Source organism: Colletotrichum chrysophilum (assembly GCF_026319265.1).
Source record: "Colletotrichum chrysophilum strain AFK26 chromosome Unknown scaffold_296, whole genome shotgun sequence".
Classification (NCBI taxonomy): Eukaryota; Fungi; Ascomycota; class Sordariomycetes; order Glomerellales; family Glomerellaceae; genus Colletotrichum; species Colletotrichum chrysophilum.
This window is the reverse complement of record NW_026517583.1, coordinates 1-20297: the sequence shown is the minus strand read 5'-3', so window position 1 is coordinate 20297 and position 20297 is coordinate 1. Positions and strand designations below refer to the sequence as shown.

Below are 20297 nucleotides of genomic sequence, written 5' to 3'. Positions count from 1 at the left end.
TTAGTACATCAGCTTTGAGTTTAATAAGGAGTGTAACTTTTTGTTCTATGTTTTTGCGATATTTTGATTTGTCGACCACGGCGTGGTCATGACTAGGATCCATTACGTGCACATGGCTTCCACATGGCGACGGCAAGGGGCAAAGCAAGACGGAAGCTGCATAAAGTTGTGTGCGTACATTTACCTATTTTCACAGCGAAAATATTCCCGCGTCCTGGTTCGACCTCAGGACGATTCCGAATGGCCTACCCTTGCCGGGCATGACGGGACGAACCCCAGTCCATGTTCCGTGGTATCGTCAGCTGTTGGCAGCCTCGGTTAGAAGCAGGTGAAGAGCGGCTGGGACAACCTGAGACAATTGACCATGAAGGTCGACAGCTACGGAGGTCTCAAACCGCGTTGCGAACCGCTTCAAATTCTATTCAGTGGACCCTGTCTGTATTGATTAAGCTCTACGGGTTTAAAGACTTGCACGACTCATGTCGCATGTTGTACTGGCAGTTTAATCACTCATTATTATCATGATAGTAACTGAGGAATCATAGAATGCTCCTGATTACAAGCGTCTGCAGGTCATGGTAGGTATATGGGCTTTTCTGAAACAAGCCGGTATGTCTACGGAGAGCAAGGGACGTCGTTCTTTCCTAGCACCAAGCCATTGTCTGCACATCCCTTTGAGAGAGCTACGAACTTGTCAAAGTCGCTTGAGCGAAGGCAGCAGAACTAGGGGCTGTTAGACTCAACCGCAATTACGTTGATTCAGCCACATCAACAACAAAGAGACAAGACTTACCCCAGGGGACGGCAAAACAGCGCCTCCAACAGCCTGGCAGAAATTGTTACTGGCTGCGTGTTTGCCGTCAATGGTTTGACAAAAGACTGTCTGGAATTCGCCTTGTCTGTGCGGTGTCAAAGAAATCAGCCACGTGCGCGCACAAACACGATCTTCGTTGATGACTTGACAAGTCCCTTTGGAGATTGGGAGTGGAAGAGTGCTTACCCGGAGACGCTAACAACGAAGGAGAGAAGCGATCCAACAACGGCGACCGAAGCACGCATTTTGATTGCAGCAAAAGTCAAGGAGCGAATTTAGAAAAAGAGAGAATTAAACGAGCGATCGACGCGTCGGTAAGGCTTTGAATCTTTCAAGTACAGGTAAGCAGAAATGAACTAGCAAGTGTCATTCAAAAAAGGGTCTGTTATCAGCGGCGATCATCACGACTTTAAATACAAGTCAATCACGGAGTAGTCCAGGCCCATGATGATATTTTTGCGATATTATTATTTCAAGCTGCCAAAAACCCCAGAGCATCGTCAGGGTGAGATTCCGCTCAAATCACACATCTGGCGTCGCAACACCGCCTCCTGAAATGTCACAGAGACCAGCCCCAGGAAGCCAAGCCTTCGGGCAAAGCCGACGGATGTCGGGACCGCTGGCTGGCCATGTCAAGGACCACCAACCTTAAAATTATCGGAAGAAGATCGGCCCTGGACGCGGTGCCTTACCTCAGGGGACCACGAAGTGTTTGCCCAACTATCCGTAGTAAGGTTGATCTAGAATAACGTGGGGATCTGGATCCGAAAGATTCCAAAGATGTTCAGACCCTGTGGCGTCGTCACGTGGCTCACGCCGTTCGCCTCCCATCTCCATCCGCCATCCGCTAGAACCGAGAGATCCAATCTTTTCATTTGCTCGAAAGTCAAATAGTCTGGGCGAGGCGTGCCATGATGAAGCAGTCCGGCAGCGTAACTGCCGTGCGCGACGTTAAAGAGGCGGAAAGCTCGCAGACACGCGAGTCAGGGTCGCTCAAAGGCCACCATCATACCGTTGCATGGTGCGTTTGACCAAAAAGTCTATTCGCTGGGAGAGTTGACCGTATTTCCTCATCGCACCGCTTGGACATTCCCGCACAAACACCGATCCCACGTGCGGCACGGCCTACGAGTGCCGTGCGGACGAAAGAAAAAAGTCCCTACATGAGGTACATGAGGGAGTTCCGATCGACTCCATCCCCAAGCTTCCCCAGCAGAGTTTCCCAAGGGAGCCCTTCCTCGTCTTTCTCCGTTTCAAAGTTTCCCATCTATCCCCATTACCCCCCAGCTCCCCCCTCTTTTGTCGCACGCTTTCCTTTTCGCCGCACGCTGGGCAATACGTTCGTCGTCAGTCGACCCTGAGAATCGTCGTTAAGGTCGTCGAAACACCATCGCGGGCCCCCGTCGTCTCCGCCCCCGTATTTACCGATCGACAATACCCACATCGGCGCGTTGGGTCGGCTCTTCCGGGTCGACATATAGAGAGGGATTATCTTGATGGGGTCAACATAACAAGCCGCTGGCAGAACGCAGCAGGGAAAGCTGGAGCCATGATATCGTTGGAGATTAGGGAAGATGTGGCGATCCGTGGTATCAATCATGGGCCGCAGCCACTTGCGGGAAAGGTCATGAGCATCATTGTCGCCTTGATCTCGGCATGCACGCTTGCAAGTTTATTTGGTCAGTAAATCTGATGCGGAACGACATTGGAACGGCAGGAACTCCGCACAAGCTCGAGCAATAATTCTGACGACAATTACAGCTATGCGAGTATCGACCGTCAAGGATTGGAGGGTGTTGCCGTACACAATGTGGCGTAGGGACATTCCCCTACTCGAGATTGAGACGACTCTGACAATTTTCCAGTCGTGATCTGCATATATGTTTTCTCTTTTCTTTTCGTCTTCGGGACGTCAATTCTACAGTTCGGATTCGGGACCGACATGAACTTCGCAGCTTGTTCAGCAGCGACGCTCTTTTGCCTCGGCGCCTATGTGTCGACAAAGGTCAGTCCAAGTCCTAGATACGTCAAGATAATTCTTACTGACCGTCTTTACAGCTGGTAAGCGTTGATGCACGTGTCTGTGTAATCGGTAGATCGAAGACTGACATGTGACTCCACAGTTCATATACCTGTTCATGGTAGATCGGGCAGTAAGTGGTTGACATACAGATGGCCCCCCAAGGTATTCAACTAACAATGAAAACAGCACATCATCAGACAGACATCAAAACCCCGAATGAAGTCCAAGCTCTACATATTCAATTCTTTCGGCATGCTTGGTATGGTTCATGTGGGAATCGTTTAGTGTCTTGGCTAACACGCGACACAGGGGTCTTCGTCCTCATCGTGATATTGAACTTCATCTTCCGAATAACAAATTACGTTGACGGAATATGCATCATCGGACTGGGCCAAAACGTCATTTTGGCCTTGATATCCTTTGATGCTGCTGTCAATGTGAGCTTCGTTCTGGCATGACTCCATGTGTATGGGCTCTGACATCTACTAGGTTTACCTCACTATCATGTTTCTACTCCCACTACTAAGTAAGTGCTAAGAAGCTCGAGTCCATGTGTGACATTACTAAATCGAAGACAGGCCTTCATTCCGTCAAGTATAACTTTTGGAAACCGTGGACCTTGGATTGGAGGAACCGCCGGGTCCCCCGAGCGCCACCGAATATTAGGCTTCGACGTCTTGTGATCCGGACTTTCATCGGTTCATGCTGTACACTCCTAAGCAGTGTAACGTACGTCATTGGCTCGAGTTGACGTGGGCAATTCACTGACCTGAAGAAATAGGAATCTAGCGGTCTTGGGCGCACTCAATGGAGAGGTTGCGTGGTTGTGTTTATTATGTTGCAACACCGACAGTAAGATCGACCACAGAATGATTTTCATCAAAAGGTGCTAATATGTCATTGAATAGTCTTTTTCTCGGCACTTGTCATGAACTGGATCACATCACCTGGACAGGAGTCTACTCTTCGCACTCTCACACGACCTTCACGCGTATCACACGCGACATTACGACCAGAAGAAGACCCGAGTATGCCGCTTGATCCCGATGGAAACAGCACGAACAAGACTTGGGAGCAGAGGAGGACACACACACCGACGACGATAGGTCTACATTCAGCGGAAGGCGATAACCTCCAAGAAGGCGAAGACTTGGAACTGAACGACCGACATTCGATGGATCACGGAGAACGCGTGTCATTAGAGGATCAATACGACGACGACCTTGAGGAGCCGGAGGAACAGGCGTCCAGGCACTCCAGAGTCAGGGAGGAGAAAAGGGGATCTAAGCAATCGTAATTATCGCCATTTTAGACTGTTCGGGGTTACGTGGTTACGTGGTTTTACGGAATGATACCAAACGCACATGTTTACGGAATGATACCAAACGCACATGGCAATATCAAAACCGGGGTTTTGGACAGGGGCATACACGGAGTCTAGGGCGCCACTACGTAGGACATGAAACATATCAATGAGTAAAATAATTGTAACGAGAGTTCCTGCGCCCTGGATGACCACTGACGATAGCAGGGGGGACGTGATGGTGCGATGACGAAATAACAACGGACACCACCCGCAAACCCCGCGGTCTCCGCCATTATTCGACCACCATTACCGGAATGACGATAGCTGACAGAAAGCGTATCTAAAACGGCACCTCTAAACCGTCTAATCCGGCGACGATCGACACACGCGAAACCAGATTCCCGTTCGTCCCGTCCAGAAAAACATGACAAACAAGAACCTTAACCATGTGAGCATGTTGATTAGCAGGACTTCAATGGAAACGTATTCAACAACCATCGGAGAATTAAAACATAGCACTATGCATTGTTCCGATACAAGCAGCGAAATGGAACGCGCGAGAGGAGAAACGTTGATAGTTATCTGGGCAAATTATCGATGTGCTCTTGGCAGCAGCCCCCGCAGGGATTGTGTGCGTTTTCCCATCAATGCCCGAAGGAAGGTGGTCTTGGCAGCGAGTGTAATGTTTCTTTCTACTGAGACCTGATGTACCCGAACGAGCTGAGCAATTTCTCGTGCTCCTCCATTTCCTCGCCAGAAACTCTTCGTAATTGCGTGATATATCGATTGATCGCCAATACCATCCTTTCAAGGACATTCGTTCGAAAGAACTGTACATCCCCCAAATTGGTCGCAGCATGCGCCGAACCGGCCTTGGCAGGTGCCGAACTGGCATGCCTTCGCCTCTGCGAGAAACGGAACAAAAGTTAGGAATTCCCGTCACACAACCGCGTAATTGTTACGTAGAGATGACGAACCAGCTAGTGCCAAGACGGATACGAGAGCGAGCAGGGTCTTGGTAAGTTGCATTCTGTACGGTGGTTGGTGTAGTCTCTGGTGGGGGTGAATATGCTTAAAGTTTAAACGATGCGCCGTGCCTGACGACTCGCGGGTAGTGATGAACCGGGCAGAATAATTTCTGAAGACCTTGTAGAGTCTGAACAGCAGTTGACGTTTCTGGATCTGCGTCAAAAGATTTCGGAAAACATGCGATCTTATATACAATTCCAAGTCTTCTGCTATGGGATAATCCGACACCTTTATTCTGGCACAAGCGGGTTGCTCCACGTGCATTTCTATTCGGAGTTGATCACTAACTCCTACTGGCTGTACGCAACTGTGAGAGACTGCTGAAGCACAAGCCGCTGTTAATCAAACCTTAACGAAGACTGGCTTGTATATACGGGCAATGCTTTGACAAGGCATTGATTGGTCGGAGTGTTTTCCGATGTGTGCAATTTCCGGGGGAACCTTACTCGTTCCCTAGCTCCCAAAACATTTCAAACCCGAACCCGTCGGACGACACCACAGACAGCCTGGGGAATGCTTGTGCAGAGATTCAGATCCCGTTGGAGAAAAGAACCAGGACCCTGACGCAAGACTCCATACAAGCCAAGGTCAATCAATTGGCGCTTGGATGGCCTGATTGGGAAGTCGGAGGGATCGATGCGGCTGCTTTTAATCTGCGGCAAATCTGCCAAAAATGTGTTTTCCACGTGTGATCAAGTAGATATTCGGAAAAATAAGAAATGCAATTTGGGATGAAATCGTGAAAGCCAATGAGAACGGTCACAAGACAAGATACAGCCGCATATGCAAACCTAGCTTGACAGCGTAAGCCCTAACGCCCCGATGTGTTGGAAACTTTTCACCTTGTATAACAAAACGGAACGTGCTCGACAGACCGCCTTTATCCTTCCAATTCGTTTTTCGTTTTATTCCCGTATGCTGAACCGACTCATACACCGTAGCCTTGCGCCAAATACCCAGAGTAAGATCGGTGCCGGGATCCCAATGACGACCGCGATACCAGCCAATAGACTTCCGCCAAGTCCATATCCTAGTTTTCCGAAAAGCGCTGGAACAAATAGCGGAAACACGAAAGCAAACATGGACCGCATGAAACAACATGCAGCCGAAGTAGAAGCGGTGTACTGCGGATAAGAGTCGGCTATATAGGCCGAGATGCATTGGTACGATGTCATGGTGCTTCCCATCGTTATCGCAATGCCAATCTATTGGTCCTGAGTCAGGACGTTGTCCCCGGAAAGAATTTCTGACTCTGGAGAGACTTACGTTTGGGATGAGAAAATGCATTCTGTTCCGCGCGGACCATGCGAACAACAGCATCCCAGCAGGCGTGATTACTGAACTAGGAATCATCAAGGGAATGCGAAATTCGGGGCTCCCTTGCTCCTCCATCCCGATCCCGGATTTTGTCTTAAGCCGTCGGTAGACTGCGTCCATGGTAGGGGCGCAAATTAAAACCCCAATCAGGGAACCGACGGCGATCGAGATGTAGTTCAAACTTGCTCTGCCTTTTGAAATCCCGTAGTGCTCTTCCCAAAGAGTAGGAAATCCGGATATTACGAGATAGAGCAAGCCAAAGTTGAAGGCCTGGAGGATTGCTAGACTTTGAATGATGGGCTGAGTTGCAAGCATCACCCAGGGCCTCGACAAGCTGACTCGAAGAATCTTCGTCAGAGTGCGTTGCTCTCGTTCCCAGGCAGTCTTGGACTCTGGATTACGTGACTCCTTGCGAAGCTTCCTGGCTTTCAGCACAAGAAGGCGAGGCGCATATGTCTCTTTCAGCAGGAAGAATGCAACAGCCTGAACTGCGACGTTGAAGATGACGACTGTCCAGAATGCCCAGCGCCAGGTGGCGTATTGCGAGATGTAGCCACCAACTGGAACAAGGTTAGCATCAATGATTGAAAATAGACAATGAAATGGGGACGACGCACCAATGGGACCTAGTGCAGGGCCAATGACTGGTGCAAATTGCATCACGGCTATTCCCTTTCCGCGCTCTTCTGGACGCCAGCAGTCTGTCAAGACGCCGCTTCCCATCTGGCCCCGACCATTAGCTGAAATCACCTGTTGAAGGGTTGTACGAGACTAACCCCTGTTGTTGCACTTCCTCCAATCCCGGCTAGAAACCGAAAGGCGATAATTTGCCCTTTCGATGTTGCAAAGCCGCAGAGAGTGGTGAACAGTATGAAGATCGTGTTCCCCACTCTGACTATCGGTGTGCGACCCCAAATTTCTGAGCAAGGTGACAGTATGAATGGGCCGAGTGCATAGGTGAGAAGAAAGATCGACAGAACGAGTTGGAGCTGGACTTGGTTGTCTATATGAAGATCGTGTCCAATCGGACCCAAAGCTGGGGCGGCAATGGAGGAGGATAGGGGCGAAAGGAATGCGAATGCCGAGATGATCAGGGACATCTGTTCGAAAGTCAGTTATTGGATAGACGCACCAGAAGCTTCAGGGTAACCCACTGTCCATTTCTGCCTTCTGTCCCAGTTCTTGGGGTTCTCTGGGTCATGTGGTCCATCCCAAGAGACCTGATCAAAACGTTAGCCAAGAAATCTGTCAAAATGATTAGGCCAACCCACCAAAAGGGACTCGGGCTCTGAACGATGCTTGTCCTGACTCGGATCTTGTGATGTCGGCGATTCCCGGCCGCAAATAGTCGGGGCCTTGCTGCTGACATCGTCACCGCAAAGCGTCGAGAGGGAACTGTTCCGGGAAGGAGACGGCCTTGACCCTTTCTCAATGTCCGTTTGCATCATGACTTGAGAGATCATGATCTTCGAGTTTACATGGAGCAGAAAAAGGACAAGACCGAATGTTGCTGAAAATGAAGAGACTTCGACTACGGCCAACCTCCCGAGGAGTACTTATCCCCTTCGCTCGGTCTTCGTGGCTTCGAAGGAAGAGTTTTCATTACGAGAGCGCAAGACAATGGCATGCGCAAGCAGGAACTCGGCCAATGGCTTTGCGGGCGTTACCACGTCGTCGCCAGGCCGCAAGCTACTTGCAATCCCTGCTGCCAGACAAAGCGTGCCTTGCAAGCAACCCAGGATTGCTGGGTTGCAGACGACGATGCACCAGTAGCATTCTCAATACCGGAAACTCGGGTCTGGCGCACAATCTCATTGTGTCTGGTGCAATGTGGCGTATGGGGAAAATAAGACTAGGACGGGTTCACTATGGACTACCGACGCCCCGTGCCGGGGAGCCGCAGCTGAGATTAGGCTCTCATTCTGCTGGTTTGCTTCTTTCATGAACGACCTTTCATAATCGCTAACTACATATGAGAGACGGAGAATGCAACATGAAGATGCAGCAAGCAGTAGCTCATTAACGAGACGTTCCCAAGAGAGAACATAAAGAGTCTAGCCACAAAATGATAGCGTATGCCAGACACGATTGACACAAATACCAAATAGAGGCAAAAATAAGTTATGTTCAGCCCTCTGTTAGTCTCGAGAGGCAAAAGAAAGGTCCATCCAGGATTCGAACCTGGGCTTACGGAAGGGACTGATTATTAGATCAGAATCCGACGTCCTAACCAACTAGACTAATAGACCAGTGAAGTTGAATTGCTTCCTTGCTGGTCATCCCACTCGTAACAGTGTAGATGTGGGACAGGAGGAGCGGGTTGAAGCCCTCGTCTGGTGGACTCTGAGAATCTTGAATGGGGCCTGTGGATCATCACGATGATTAACCCACAACTGGCCCGAGCGCCTTGCACTTCATTTTGGTTTACTGCTGGGCATAGCAAGAATGATGATATTTCGTTCAGCATAAAAAATGACCGTCCTTGGAGCTGTCCAAGACAAGGCAAGTCTAACTGTAGTCCAAACAACTAAGGTGCTCGAGGCCTTGTTGTCACGGGGGGGCATGGATGGTTTCAAGGCGCCAGGTCCCACGACCCCGGTTTGTGGCGCTCAGCTGGGCGATTAGTCTCCGCGCCGCGTTATGGGATTTCCGATTTGAGACATTGTGGAGGGCCGGGTCTTTCACAGAATGCTTTGCGGAAATACCGTGCCGTTCAGCTGGACGCTAGTTGCGGCTGCGCCAGTGGGGTTAGACAGCGCCGCAACGCTGAGATGGCATTTTCATTCTCAAAGGGGGAAATAGGCACGCGACAAGTTTTCGCCATCCGAACTGCGGAACGCAACATCAGCACATAACGGAAATATCAGAGTGTGCTAAGAATTGACAAAACATGGTCCAGAACCAAAAACAACGGCGCCAATGACCTGAGGAAGGCAAAAGAATTGGACGAACAGGGAATCGAACCCTGGACCACTCACATGCTAAGCGAGTATTATACCACTAAACCATTCGCCCATCTCATTGGTTGATGTGAAAGGCTCTCTAGCCATTTATGTAGCTATTCCTAAAGTCACCGCTCTCAGCGACGGCCGCTGGATCTCTAAATCCTGCTCAAATATTTTATCGCTTTAAATATGGATGTTGTGACTTTTCCATCTTTCCTCTCTGGCCTTGCCTGATGCTGTCCGGGCTTCCATAGCTTCCGCAGTCTACGTCGCGGCCGAAACATAAAAGCGAAATGGCTGCCCGTCTCCAAATTGCCTCGCTGGAAGAATCCCTGATGACGGTATTGCTCTCGGCACCTCTCAAGTAGATTAAGGTCACAACCGGTCGGCAGAATGCGAAACTGCGGGGGAATCAGCACGGCCGAGCGCCGATCTTACGAGATCGACTGACCAAAATCACCCGAAGAGGTAGTAGTTTAAGATCCTCCGAGATTCAAGGACTTAGCCGTGCATCTGTACCAGGCTTGATGTCTTGCTTGTTCAGTCTCGTTGCACAGCTGGGTCCCCGCCTACTAGTTCAGACAGGAAAAAGAAAACAAATTGACGGGCTGACTGCTTCATTAAAACGATGCAACATCCTGGTTGAATCCCGATGATGCACTCTATCCTGCTGATTCTTCTCACCGATCTGGTCACAAGCGGCCCCACTAAAGCTCCTGAATTGGTTCAAGTAGGTCACGTTGGCATCAAGTAAGTTGCTATGACGATCTTCACCAAAGTGGTGTCGTGTTTCCCTCCGAGGCTTGGTGTATTTGATCGAGGGCACGGCTCGACAACATCTTCTTACTATGCATCTACATCTAAGACGAATTTCAGAAGATTGGTTGCACCTTCGAGGAATCATGTTACCTAGAGTCGCCTTTACGCCAGCGGCGCTCTTCACATTGGTGGCGGCCCATAGTCGCATCACGAATTTCGTTATCGATGGCGCCTCGTACAATGGTTACAACGCCAAAGTTCCCAACAATCCCAAACTTCTAGCGGCATGGAGCACAACAGTGAATGATGATGGTTGGGTCAGCACCGAGAGCTATGGCGGACCCAACATCGTGTGCCACCGGAACGCAACCAACCCTGCAGGCCATGCACCGGTAGCAGCGGGCGACACGATTGCCTTCCAGTGGCAAGGCTGGCCAGAATCTCACCACGGTCCTGTGGTAACACATCTCGCATACTGCGGTTCTGAAAGAGGATCCTGCGAAACAGTGGAGAAGACAACGTTGAATTTCTTCGCCATCGACAAGGTCGGTCTGATCGACCCTAACAAGAACGCGACCGACTTCGCAACCGCCAGAGGAATCTGGGCAAGCGACGTCCTTATACAGAATAACGCCAGCTGGGTGGTTCAGATCCCACCCAAGATAGCGCCAGGATATTACGTTCTTCGCCACGAGATTGTGGCGCTGCATTTCGCGAGGTATCCTGGTCAGGGACCTCAGCATTATCCGCAATGTATTAATATCCAAGTGACCGGCGGAGGAGGAGATCGGCCGACCGGAACGCTAGGCACAAGACTCTACCAGCCAGCGGAGGAAGGATTGGTGTACGACATCTCACAGAGCCCGCTTCCTCCGTATAAGATCCCCGGGCCGACGGTATACACCGGACCAAAGACCTTTGCTGCTCAGACGGGAGCGCAAGTATTATCTTCGGCCACTGCGATACCAGGAATTCCAGGGAACGACACGAGAAGTATGACTGGAAGATTCCAAGAGAATGTTAAATCGGTGGAGGGAAGGCGGACACTCAGTCCGACAGCACCGCCGTGATGGAGCTAGGTCAATGATTGTACGCTTGAACACATCATCAATCCCCCAGCGATTACTTTCCTCATCTGAATAGTGAATAAAAAGCGTAAGGAATTGCGTAATAGCGTTGGTTTCTCAGTGAACGAAATTTTGGAGTGACATATGGCGCTGGTAGAACTTTCTGTAAGGCGTTGATGATGGGTGGTTTGACAGAAACTGCTGGGCGCGATTGACAGTTTATGAACACCTTTTACGGGGCGGCGCCCTTTGCCGATCCACCGGGGCATTCGGCCGATCTCACCCCGCCCCTTTCCCCGCGCCTACATCAACTTGGCTGCGTCTGCCAATCGGGGACAGCTCAATTGTAACCATCATCTTCACCAACATCTTCTTGAATTGATTCTCGGCGGTTGATACACACATGCAACCATCGAGAAATGATGCAACGGACAAAACTGTTCTCATCCATCTCCGGCCAAGTGAGGTCATACTCCTCGGCCAGGGCTTCGTTATCAGGATTGAAGATTAATGCCGATCGACTACAAGAGACCCTTCACCACACGTGTCAATGGGGAGCTGCGCATAGATATGACAAGTAAGTATGATTATGTTTCTATAAACCTACTTATCCTTCCTCTTTCTGGCAGCTGCTCACAAACTTGTTAAATGTTAGAGGTGCGACAGAAACTGGCATGGCTCGCCTTGCCCTGTCTGACGATGACGCCAAGGTTAGACGCTGGTTTGCCGACGAGGTGACTGGAAACCTAGGCTGCGACCTCGCCGTCGATGAGATGGGAAATATGTTCGCAAAGAAGAAGGGTTCTCTCAATTCGACGAGCCCGATGACCGCCATGGGAAGTCACCTTGATACCCAGCCAAGAGGTGGGCGATACGACGGGATCTTGGGTATCATGTCAGCAATTGAAGTGATGCGAACCCTGAAGGAGAACGGATACAAGACACAATATGATGTTGGCATTGTCAACTGGACAAAGTGAGTCTGCTGGATGACTGTTTATCAGGGTTATCAGCTGACTGAAACCAGCGAGGAAGGAGCCCGATTTCCCATGTCGATGATGGCGTCAGGTGTTTGGGCCGGTAAGGTTCCTCTTGAAAAGGCCTGGGTCATGGGCGATATCTTCGATCCATCCGTCACAGTCAAATCCGAGCTTGCCCGCCACGGCTACATCGGTCCCATTGCCTGCTCCAGCCAAGGCTACCCCCTCGGTGCGCATTTTGAGCTTCACATTGAGCAGGGTCCCATTCTAGAAGAGAACAGCAGGAAAATTGGTGTTGTGCAGGGCGCACAGGCATATCGTTGGTTCACCTTCACGATCAAGGGCCGCGACGCGCATACCGGCACGACACCCCTCAAATCTCGATCGGACCCCCTTCTCGCCGCGTCCAAGATGATTGCAAGCTCCAACGAAATCGCGAAAGAGCTCGGGGCCTTGGCATCTACTGGCGTCATTAAGATCCCTCCCAGCTCATCCACCAACACGATCCCGTCTCAGGTCACCTTCACCCTAGACATTCGGCACCCGGAAGATAGTGTCGTCGACGATGTGCAAAACCGCGTACTCGAGTCGTTCAGTACCATTGCCAAGGCGGATGGTAGGGGAGTTCAGGTAGAATGGACACTCGACACGGACTCGCCTGCAGCAAAGTTCCATCCTGATTGCATCAATGCCGTCGAGAATGCTGCAACGGGACTATTTGGTACCGACGGGTGGCTCCCGATCACGACCGGCGCCGGACACGACAGCGTCTACACAAGCAAGGTGTGCCCGACGACAATGATCTTCGTTCCTTGCAAGGATGGAGTGAGCCATCATCCCGAGGAATACTGCAGCCCCGAGGATTGGTAAGTGAACTGATCACAATTCATCAGAGAATGCAAGAATAAAAGACTAATGAAATACAGCGCGAACGGTACTCAGGCGCTTCTTGAAGCGGTAGTGAGCTATGATAAGCTGAGGGCTAGCAAGTAGTCGCCGGCATGATGAAATGTAGAGATGAATGTTGAGTTTCTTAGTAACGTCTCATCTTACCCTCACAAAAGTTCTTTCCCTCCGCCCAAATTTCTGAGCGACTTCGTGAATGTTTGTGAATTTATGTCATCTCATAGAATCAGTCCAAGGACGATGCGCATTAATCTCAGGGAGTCAAGAAATGTAAGATTAGATTTGTCAGACTCTCTCGATTTCTCATCATGAGTCGCGTACTCATGTCAAGACGCGCCCTTATGAGTGAGTTGATACTACCGCGTTCGAGCTAAATCCATGATGTCAGACTCTGGTTGGTTTGATTAGTTGGAGCACCGCCTGCGGGGAAGCAAGCCCTCAAGAATCACTCGTTATTCCCGCCCGCCAAGAACGCTATTCGCTTGGAAGGGATCTGCTCAGTGCTCTGGCGCGTGTATTAGTAAGATGGTTTCGTCTGTACTGTGACGCCATCTGCGCGTCTTCACAAGGGCGCGTTTACCTGGGTGAAAGTATACCAAGTGCATTACAAGCAATCGAATCTTCCCCGCAATCCAGAGACGTAAATCACACTCAAATCATCACATTCAAGCGCAAGAAATTCGCTATCCGTAGCTATCTGACACCCGCATCGACCGAAAGACCGTGTCAAGAACAACGGTATTCTGCAGTCAGAATGGATCCCTCAATTAAGCCCTACAAAATCAATGTCCCGGACTCCGCGATCGAGAATCTGCACGCCAAGCTCGACGATGCCAAATTACCATCAGAAATTTCGCTCACTGATAGCTGGGACTATGGCGTGCCAGTCTCTCACATCAAACGACTCGTGAACCACTGGCGGAACGGCTTTGACTGGCGGGCAGCTGAAGCTAAGTTAAATGAGATCCCGCAGTACACGACCACGATTTCTGTCGATGGATTCGGAGATCTAGACATACACTTTGTGTGGCAGAAGAGCACTCAACCCGGCGCCGTTCCGTTGCTGTTCTGCCATGGCTGTGAGTACCGCTTGTTGAACCTTAGATGGGTAATTGGCCTGACTTATTCACAGGGCCGGGAAGCTTCTATGAGGCGCTTAAGCTCATCCCCCTCCTCACAACTGAGACGAATGGCCTTTCATTTGACGTCGTCGCGCCTTCACTTCCCAACTTCGGCTTCTCTCAGGGGTCCGATAAGCCCGGGTTCCGCATGCCTCAATACGCCGAGGTGATGCACAAAGTTATGCTCAAGCTCGGATACGAGCAATATGGTAAGTCGCCATCCGCTTCCGCATCACTTAACCCGTTCCTGCTAACGCACTGATAGTGACACAAGGAGGAGATTGGGGCTTCTTAATTACCCGCTTCATGGGTCTTAAATATCCGGATCACGTCCTTGCCTCGCATCTGAACATGGTCCAAGCCAAGCCGCCTTCGCCGTTCAAGAACCCATTGCAGTACATCAAGAGCCTCTGGCCACATACTGAGCAGGAGAAGAAGGGTCTTGAGCGGACCACATGGTTTGCCAAGGAGGGTTACGGCTACAACCTTGAGCAACAAACGCGCCCTGCTACCCTCGGTATTGGGCTGGCGGATTCACCTGTCGCCGTTCTCGCATGGATATACGAGAAGCTCCATGATTGGACCGATGGTTATCCATGGACTGACGACGAGATTCTCACTTGGATCTCCATCTACCAGTTCTCAACTATGGGCCCCGAGGCGAGTGTGAGGATCTACTATGAGGTGCGACATCCCACCGCACACACGGAACAGTTTGGCTGGATCCCAAGGGTAAAGCTTGGGGTGTCAATCTTCCCAATGGATTTGTTCGTTCCGCCGATTAGTCACGCGAAGACTTTAGGAACCGTGGTATTTGCGGTCACGCATGGCGATGGTGGGCATTTCGCTGCGCATGAGAGACCAGAAATCTTAGCCAAGGATTTGAGGCAGATGTTTGGCAAGGGTGGTGGTGCTCATGATGTCGCACAAAGATTATCGCAAGGTCGGGTCCAGGCTAAGTTGTAAAAGAAATGGCGATTGGTTCTGGGATGTGCAGACTTGCGCAGCGATGGTCGCAGCTCATAATATGGGTGGCTGCAGTTACTTGCGCCTTCTACTAGAGCGTCTCCGGTTCAATTTACAGGGGGACTGCGAGTTTTGACCAGTCTGAAGCGGGAATCAAGACTTGCGACTTAGATTATGGGTGTTTAGCATGACTTATTAGACAGCAGTGAACTCAGCAAATCATGTGGTGCGATGGTGATGATATCATCATCGCAAGGGTCAATTATTGCTTGTCATGGATGGGTGCTGGCAGGATCTCAAGTATGGTGATGGATGACTGGTGGGATTTATTCAAGAACGACAGCTCTGTATGAACCCATCCGGTTGCTATTTGTATGATGTGGAGTCGAGCTACTCATGAAATCCATTCCTTTGGGGCCAAAGCCATGTGTCTTCCTTTGCCGTTGTAGTCCGCAGCCTTGGATTGCATGATTCTGTGTTGTGATGCCTGAAGAACCTTCAATTTCCACGCCGGCGTGAGCTTCTCGTCGTAGGTCTTCCAAAGGCGGGGGAGGTAATGCACATCCTGAACGCAGTATGACAATATGTCTCGAGACAAGGGTCGCTGGCTGAACACTGCATAGCTCCCTCCCGAATCCGGGGAGAGGAGCTTGAGCCCTTGCGCTTTGACTCGGCTCCATTCCTGTAGCTCGCTAGTAGTCATCTGAGCATCTGATTCGATGCACTTCTTCAGCCCAAAAAGAAGCCTCTTGTTGGATTTCCGACTTGCGAGCTCCATGAGCTGCAAATCTTCAACTCCCCTGAGGTCAATTTTGAAGTGGAAGAAGAGGGCATCGGAATCGTTTCTGACGTCGAAAAAGACCTTTGTGATGCTTGGCGACTCGAGGATAGTTTTTAGTGTCGTGCCGTTTGTCCCCGGTTCCGAGAAAGAAGCGGCACCGAGCGTTTGCACATCGATCAGGTATGTATGCTGTCGGGTCGATAGGTAGATCTGAATGATTGATATCGTGCCCAAACGGCCAAGGTACTCTCCTTCTAGGTCCACATAGAGTGATGGTGGGCTGGCAGGGGCCCTGCTGAGCGCATCAATAGCTCGCGCGAGAGCTGCGGTCGTATCAACAAATTCATAAGAGATCGGAGGACACGGCATTGCAAGTAGTCTCAATATGTTATGTCAGAAAGAAGAGGCGTTGGCTTTCACATTGAAAATAGTCAAGTCACAGGAGCAGAGAAAAACGATACCGGAACGTCAACATTTATGGTTTGATGTCCGGCGTGGGAACGCTGTCAATGACAGCGCGAATCAATGTTCCCGAGGCCCCCAACAAAGCAGACATCTGTCTTAAATTTTAAAAATAGTTATTATGTTGAATCCACTCTACCTGCACTTTCACAATGCATCATGGGCCTCACAATCTATGTGGCGTCTTCCATGCGATGAGTCAATCGCCTGTTCTCCACGTCACTATGAAATCAGCGGATACGTATTAGACCCATTAATGTGATGTAAGACCCTTTTTATGGTCAGTACGGTGATTGTGCAGATTTGTTGAGAGGTTAAGTTGGATGAGGTTGCGTTTACTGCTGGAGGCCGACCAGCTGAATCATTGTCTAAATTATGTGATTTGTCAAACAGCTATTGCCGACGTTGAGACCCGTTGAACCCACCAGAAAGACTGATAATGAAAGGCCTCAGATGAAAGTCACATGCGCAAATGACATCTCGGGTGCGATGCCGCCTTTTCTAGTCAATGCAAAGGGTGGGACTTCAGGGCGGTGACCAAGTGTCTCCGGCAATTTATGTTACTTGAATCTGTATTATTACGGCATTTCGGCATAATTTCATGCCTACACGCAAGCCTTCCTGAATGACAAGAATTTGAGGTGCAGGAAGGATTGTGATGGTGATCTCGGGAAACTTCAACAGGTTATGTAATATCGATTACGAGCTTCCGCTATGGTATTGGACCCGTATTCACTCATGGGATCTACCATGCTCTGCAACAGTGTAACCCCGCCACACAAGCACTCTGGTTAGCATGTAGAATTAGAACAAGCTTGTGGCTTGCAGCCTGAGTCCGGTGACTTCGCTGCAACTCATCGCGAGGAGGGGGGGTACGGATGGGCGATCTTAGGGCGCGTAAGGAAGTCGGTCATCCCAAGGATTAAGCAACTGTAGCAGATACGAGCTACTCTAAGCGACAATACGGTAGCTTACCAACAACGCCTAAGGAAGTTGCTGATATTCATTGATATATGTATCTTTGCTTTTAATGAGCAAGAGACTCATATGCATCTTGCATTTGGATGCACGATGGAAACGCTCAATCCAGTTCCAAATTATGAGTACCAAGGATTTTTGTTGTAGCTGCGGTAACGCTACACGGCTCGAAACAGATCAAGCACAAGTCAAGCTCAATATTTCGAGCAATCCTCAGCTTAGTCACTAGAGGAGACACTCGTCTCAATGCATACCGAGAAGATGACAGGACCGGTTACAGCGGCACATAGTGGCCATCAGGTGAATGGTGTTGAACATCAATAGCCTCGCTCGCTCTGAGACTTGGGCGAGTTGATTATGCCCGAGCTGGGAAAGCCATGATTCAACTCTTCACACCTAAGTTGGGGGAAACGACTCCTCAGTTTAACTCGAATAGGCATAACTGTGCCCGAAAGTTCTTTTGAATGAAGCGCACTAATCATAATGACCGCGGTTGTCTCCCCGCAGCGGGTGCCTGTCAGCCTGTGCCGTATGCGGGGAAGTTCAAAAAGTATGCTAACGTAGTATCCGAATCCTTCGTCAGTTCGCCTAAAGTCTGGCATCACTTGAGCTTTCGCACTATTGGTAGACTCGCATTTGAAGGATTCGAAGGACATGGCCACAATGGGTATCATGACAACATCAAGAATGAGAATTAATGATTCCATTCGTGGAACGAAGAGGGAACGACAGTTACGACACTCCCCAAGCAAGATAGTTGGAGCGCGTGAGGCATCCTGATGTTGAACGCTCTCGGATACGAGACTTCGGTTACCATCGAGTGCATTGTTAAGATGTTTCAGGGATTGAGATTCAGAATGGAGGCAAGTATAAAAGATCCGTCTCTTTCCACACTTTTCGTCTGTATTATGTATCCTCAAAGCAACATCAGACCAAGTAGCAGACATATCTTACACACCTTTAACTTGTAAGTTGCAATATCTCGCCCGAATTGCAACATATTTGGGGCCAGTGCTAACCTCACCACAAAACAGACTCATCCACATTCAACCCACAACAAAATGCAGTTCACCAAGTTTGTTCTCGCCGCTCTCGCAGCTGCCGTCGTTTCAGCCACCCCAATTGCCGAGGCTGAAGCTCCCACCATGATGTTCAGCGGCGAGAGGTTGACCGCACGCCAGTACTGGTGCACCGCATGCAACAATGGGAAGCAGACTTGCTGCACCGCCACTCAGTGCAGCTCTGGATACCCTTGCTAAGAGGCCGATCCGGGGCGAGATCAGCTTAAGATACCAGACGACTGGTTTCAGGGGTCGTGATATTCACATACCGATGGTTATAAATACGACGTCTAGAAATCTGTATAAGATGGCCCTTTCTGTACGCCAGTAGTCATGGCCTGTTAAGAATCAATGTTATTGCGACCCAGAAGTCTTGTAATATGTGAAGCGGAATGCGGTGAATCTTTTACATTTGAAAACTGATGTATGATCTGATGAGATGCCTAGCCAATCGACTGTGACGTTGGACCACAGACATGAATCCGTCAAATTCAATGCCGCGGCGTATTACCATAGAGGAATTTCATTATGACTAAGTCACTAAGGCTCGTAGACTCCAGCATCATGCCCAACCAAATTCGTCGGGGATATTCATTCCCTCATACCTTGCCGTGTCCATTCACGCTGCATCTCTCCTGACGGCCTTTCCCCGTCGAGCCTTCAATTCTCTCTTCTTTCGTCTACTCCTTCTGCACTTCCTAACTCCACACCATGTAACAAGACAAATAATGATTGCTGCAATGATTGGTAAGCCGATCAACAAAACCAAACGTATGGTTTTGCTCATGGCATGCCCGTCCTTCGCCTCGTCGTGTTCATATATCCCATCTGGGACGTTGTCACCGGGTGTCCAAACAGGCACAAACATTGAGTCTGTCAAAGTGGGCAGTTGAGGCGTCAATGTCGGCGTGTCGGATGCATCCCAAGTCACAGCCCAGGCTTCGTGCACCATCAGAGTCTTGTTCCCCGAGACAGTGGATCCGAATGCTGTGGCAGAGGCGTATCGGCTGCAACGTTCCGAAAAGATTGACGTTGCGTAGATGTATCCGTCGAAAAATCGAAAACCGAAATCCCTGCAGTATCACGTCAGGATATTCGTTGTTGCAAGGTGAAAACTTCCATTCTCAATCCTGAATCACAATCAACAAGTGCCTAACGAACCTGTCGCAGCAATAAGCAGTTGAAGCCCCTGAACTAGCTACTGCCATGTTGTGATATATCCAGCCATCTGGACAAACCCCAGGCCTGAAGTTGAGTCGGTTTTCTGGTGCTCGGTCAAATGAGCCAGACGGGTAACAAGATGCAGATGGACCGTGAACCAAGATAGGCGTCATCAGTGTGGTGCCGCTTGACATAGGCATAGGCACATTCGTAGTTTTCCATTGTGTTGAGCAGTCTGATGGCGCTACAAACGGTGTAGTGACCGTGAGCGGCGCCGTGGCGGTTGCAGGAAAAGCTGCCATGACGTCGGAAGACACAAGCAACCTAGCAGAGACTAGTTGGTTTAAGGTTGCGTACTAGTTATTGATGGCCGGACAAGAAAGATGCACTTGGAGTGCCTTTTAATGATTTGAAGGCACTTCGAGGTTGATGCGCCAAGGCGGCACAGCTGACAAAGGAGGGACACTAGAGCGGGAGAGATGTCAGGCCCACATTGCATAACCGAGTCAAGCATCTCGACTATGCATCGGCTATTGTTTCCTAACCCAAATATGGCTTATTTGCATCTGTTTCATGTAGTGTAGCACATCTCGATGTATCTGGCCAATTGGCCACTTATCC

General features: G+C 49.9%; 2 protein-coding genes and 2 non-coding genes across 4 annotated transcripts; 2 read left to right on the top strand and 2 right to left on the bottom strand.

Moving 5' to 3' along the window:
* Positions 1–8649: 8649 nt before the first annotated feature.
* COL26b_014119 lies at positions 8650–8738 on the bottom strand. The gene has a single exon. It is a non-coding gene; the product is annotated as a tRNA-Gln (tRNA).
* A 694-nt stretch (positions 8739–9432) lies between these two features.
* On the bottom strand, positions 9433–9504 carry COL26b_014118. The gene has a single exon. It is a non-coding gene; the product is annotated as a tRNA-Ala (tRNA).
* A 2430-nt stretch (positions 9505–11934) lies between these two features.
* Positions 11935–13233, top strand: COL26b_014117 (uncharacterized protein; the record flags this gene model as incomplete). Its single annotated transcript, XM_053186697.1, has 3 exons — positions 11935–12236; positions 12288–13106; positions 13167–13233. The coding sequence occupies 3 exons, from the start codon at positions 11935–11937 to the stop codon at positions 13231–13233; spliced, it is 1188 nt and encodes a 395-aa protein (XP_053029358.1).
* Positions 13234–13900: 667 nt separating this feature from the next.
* COL26b_014116 (uncharacterized protein) lies at positions 13901–15052 on the top strand (the record flags this gene model as incomplete). Its single annotated transcript, XM_053186696.1, has 4 exons — positions 13901–14225; positions 14279–14476; positions 14533–14931; positions 14982–15052. 4 exons carry the CDS (start codon positions 13901–13903, stop codon positions 15050–15052), a joined length of 993 nt encoding a protein of 330 aa, XP_053029357.1.
* Positions 15053–20297: the final 5245 nt, after the last annotated feature.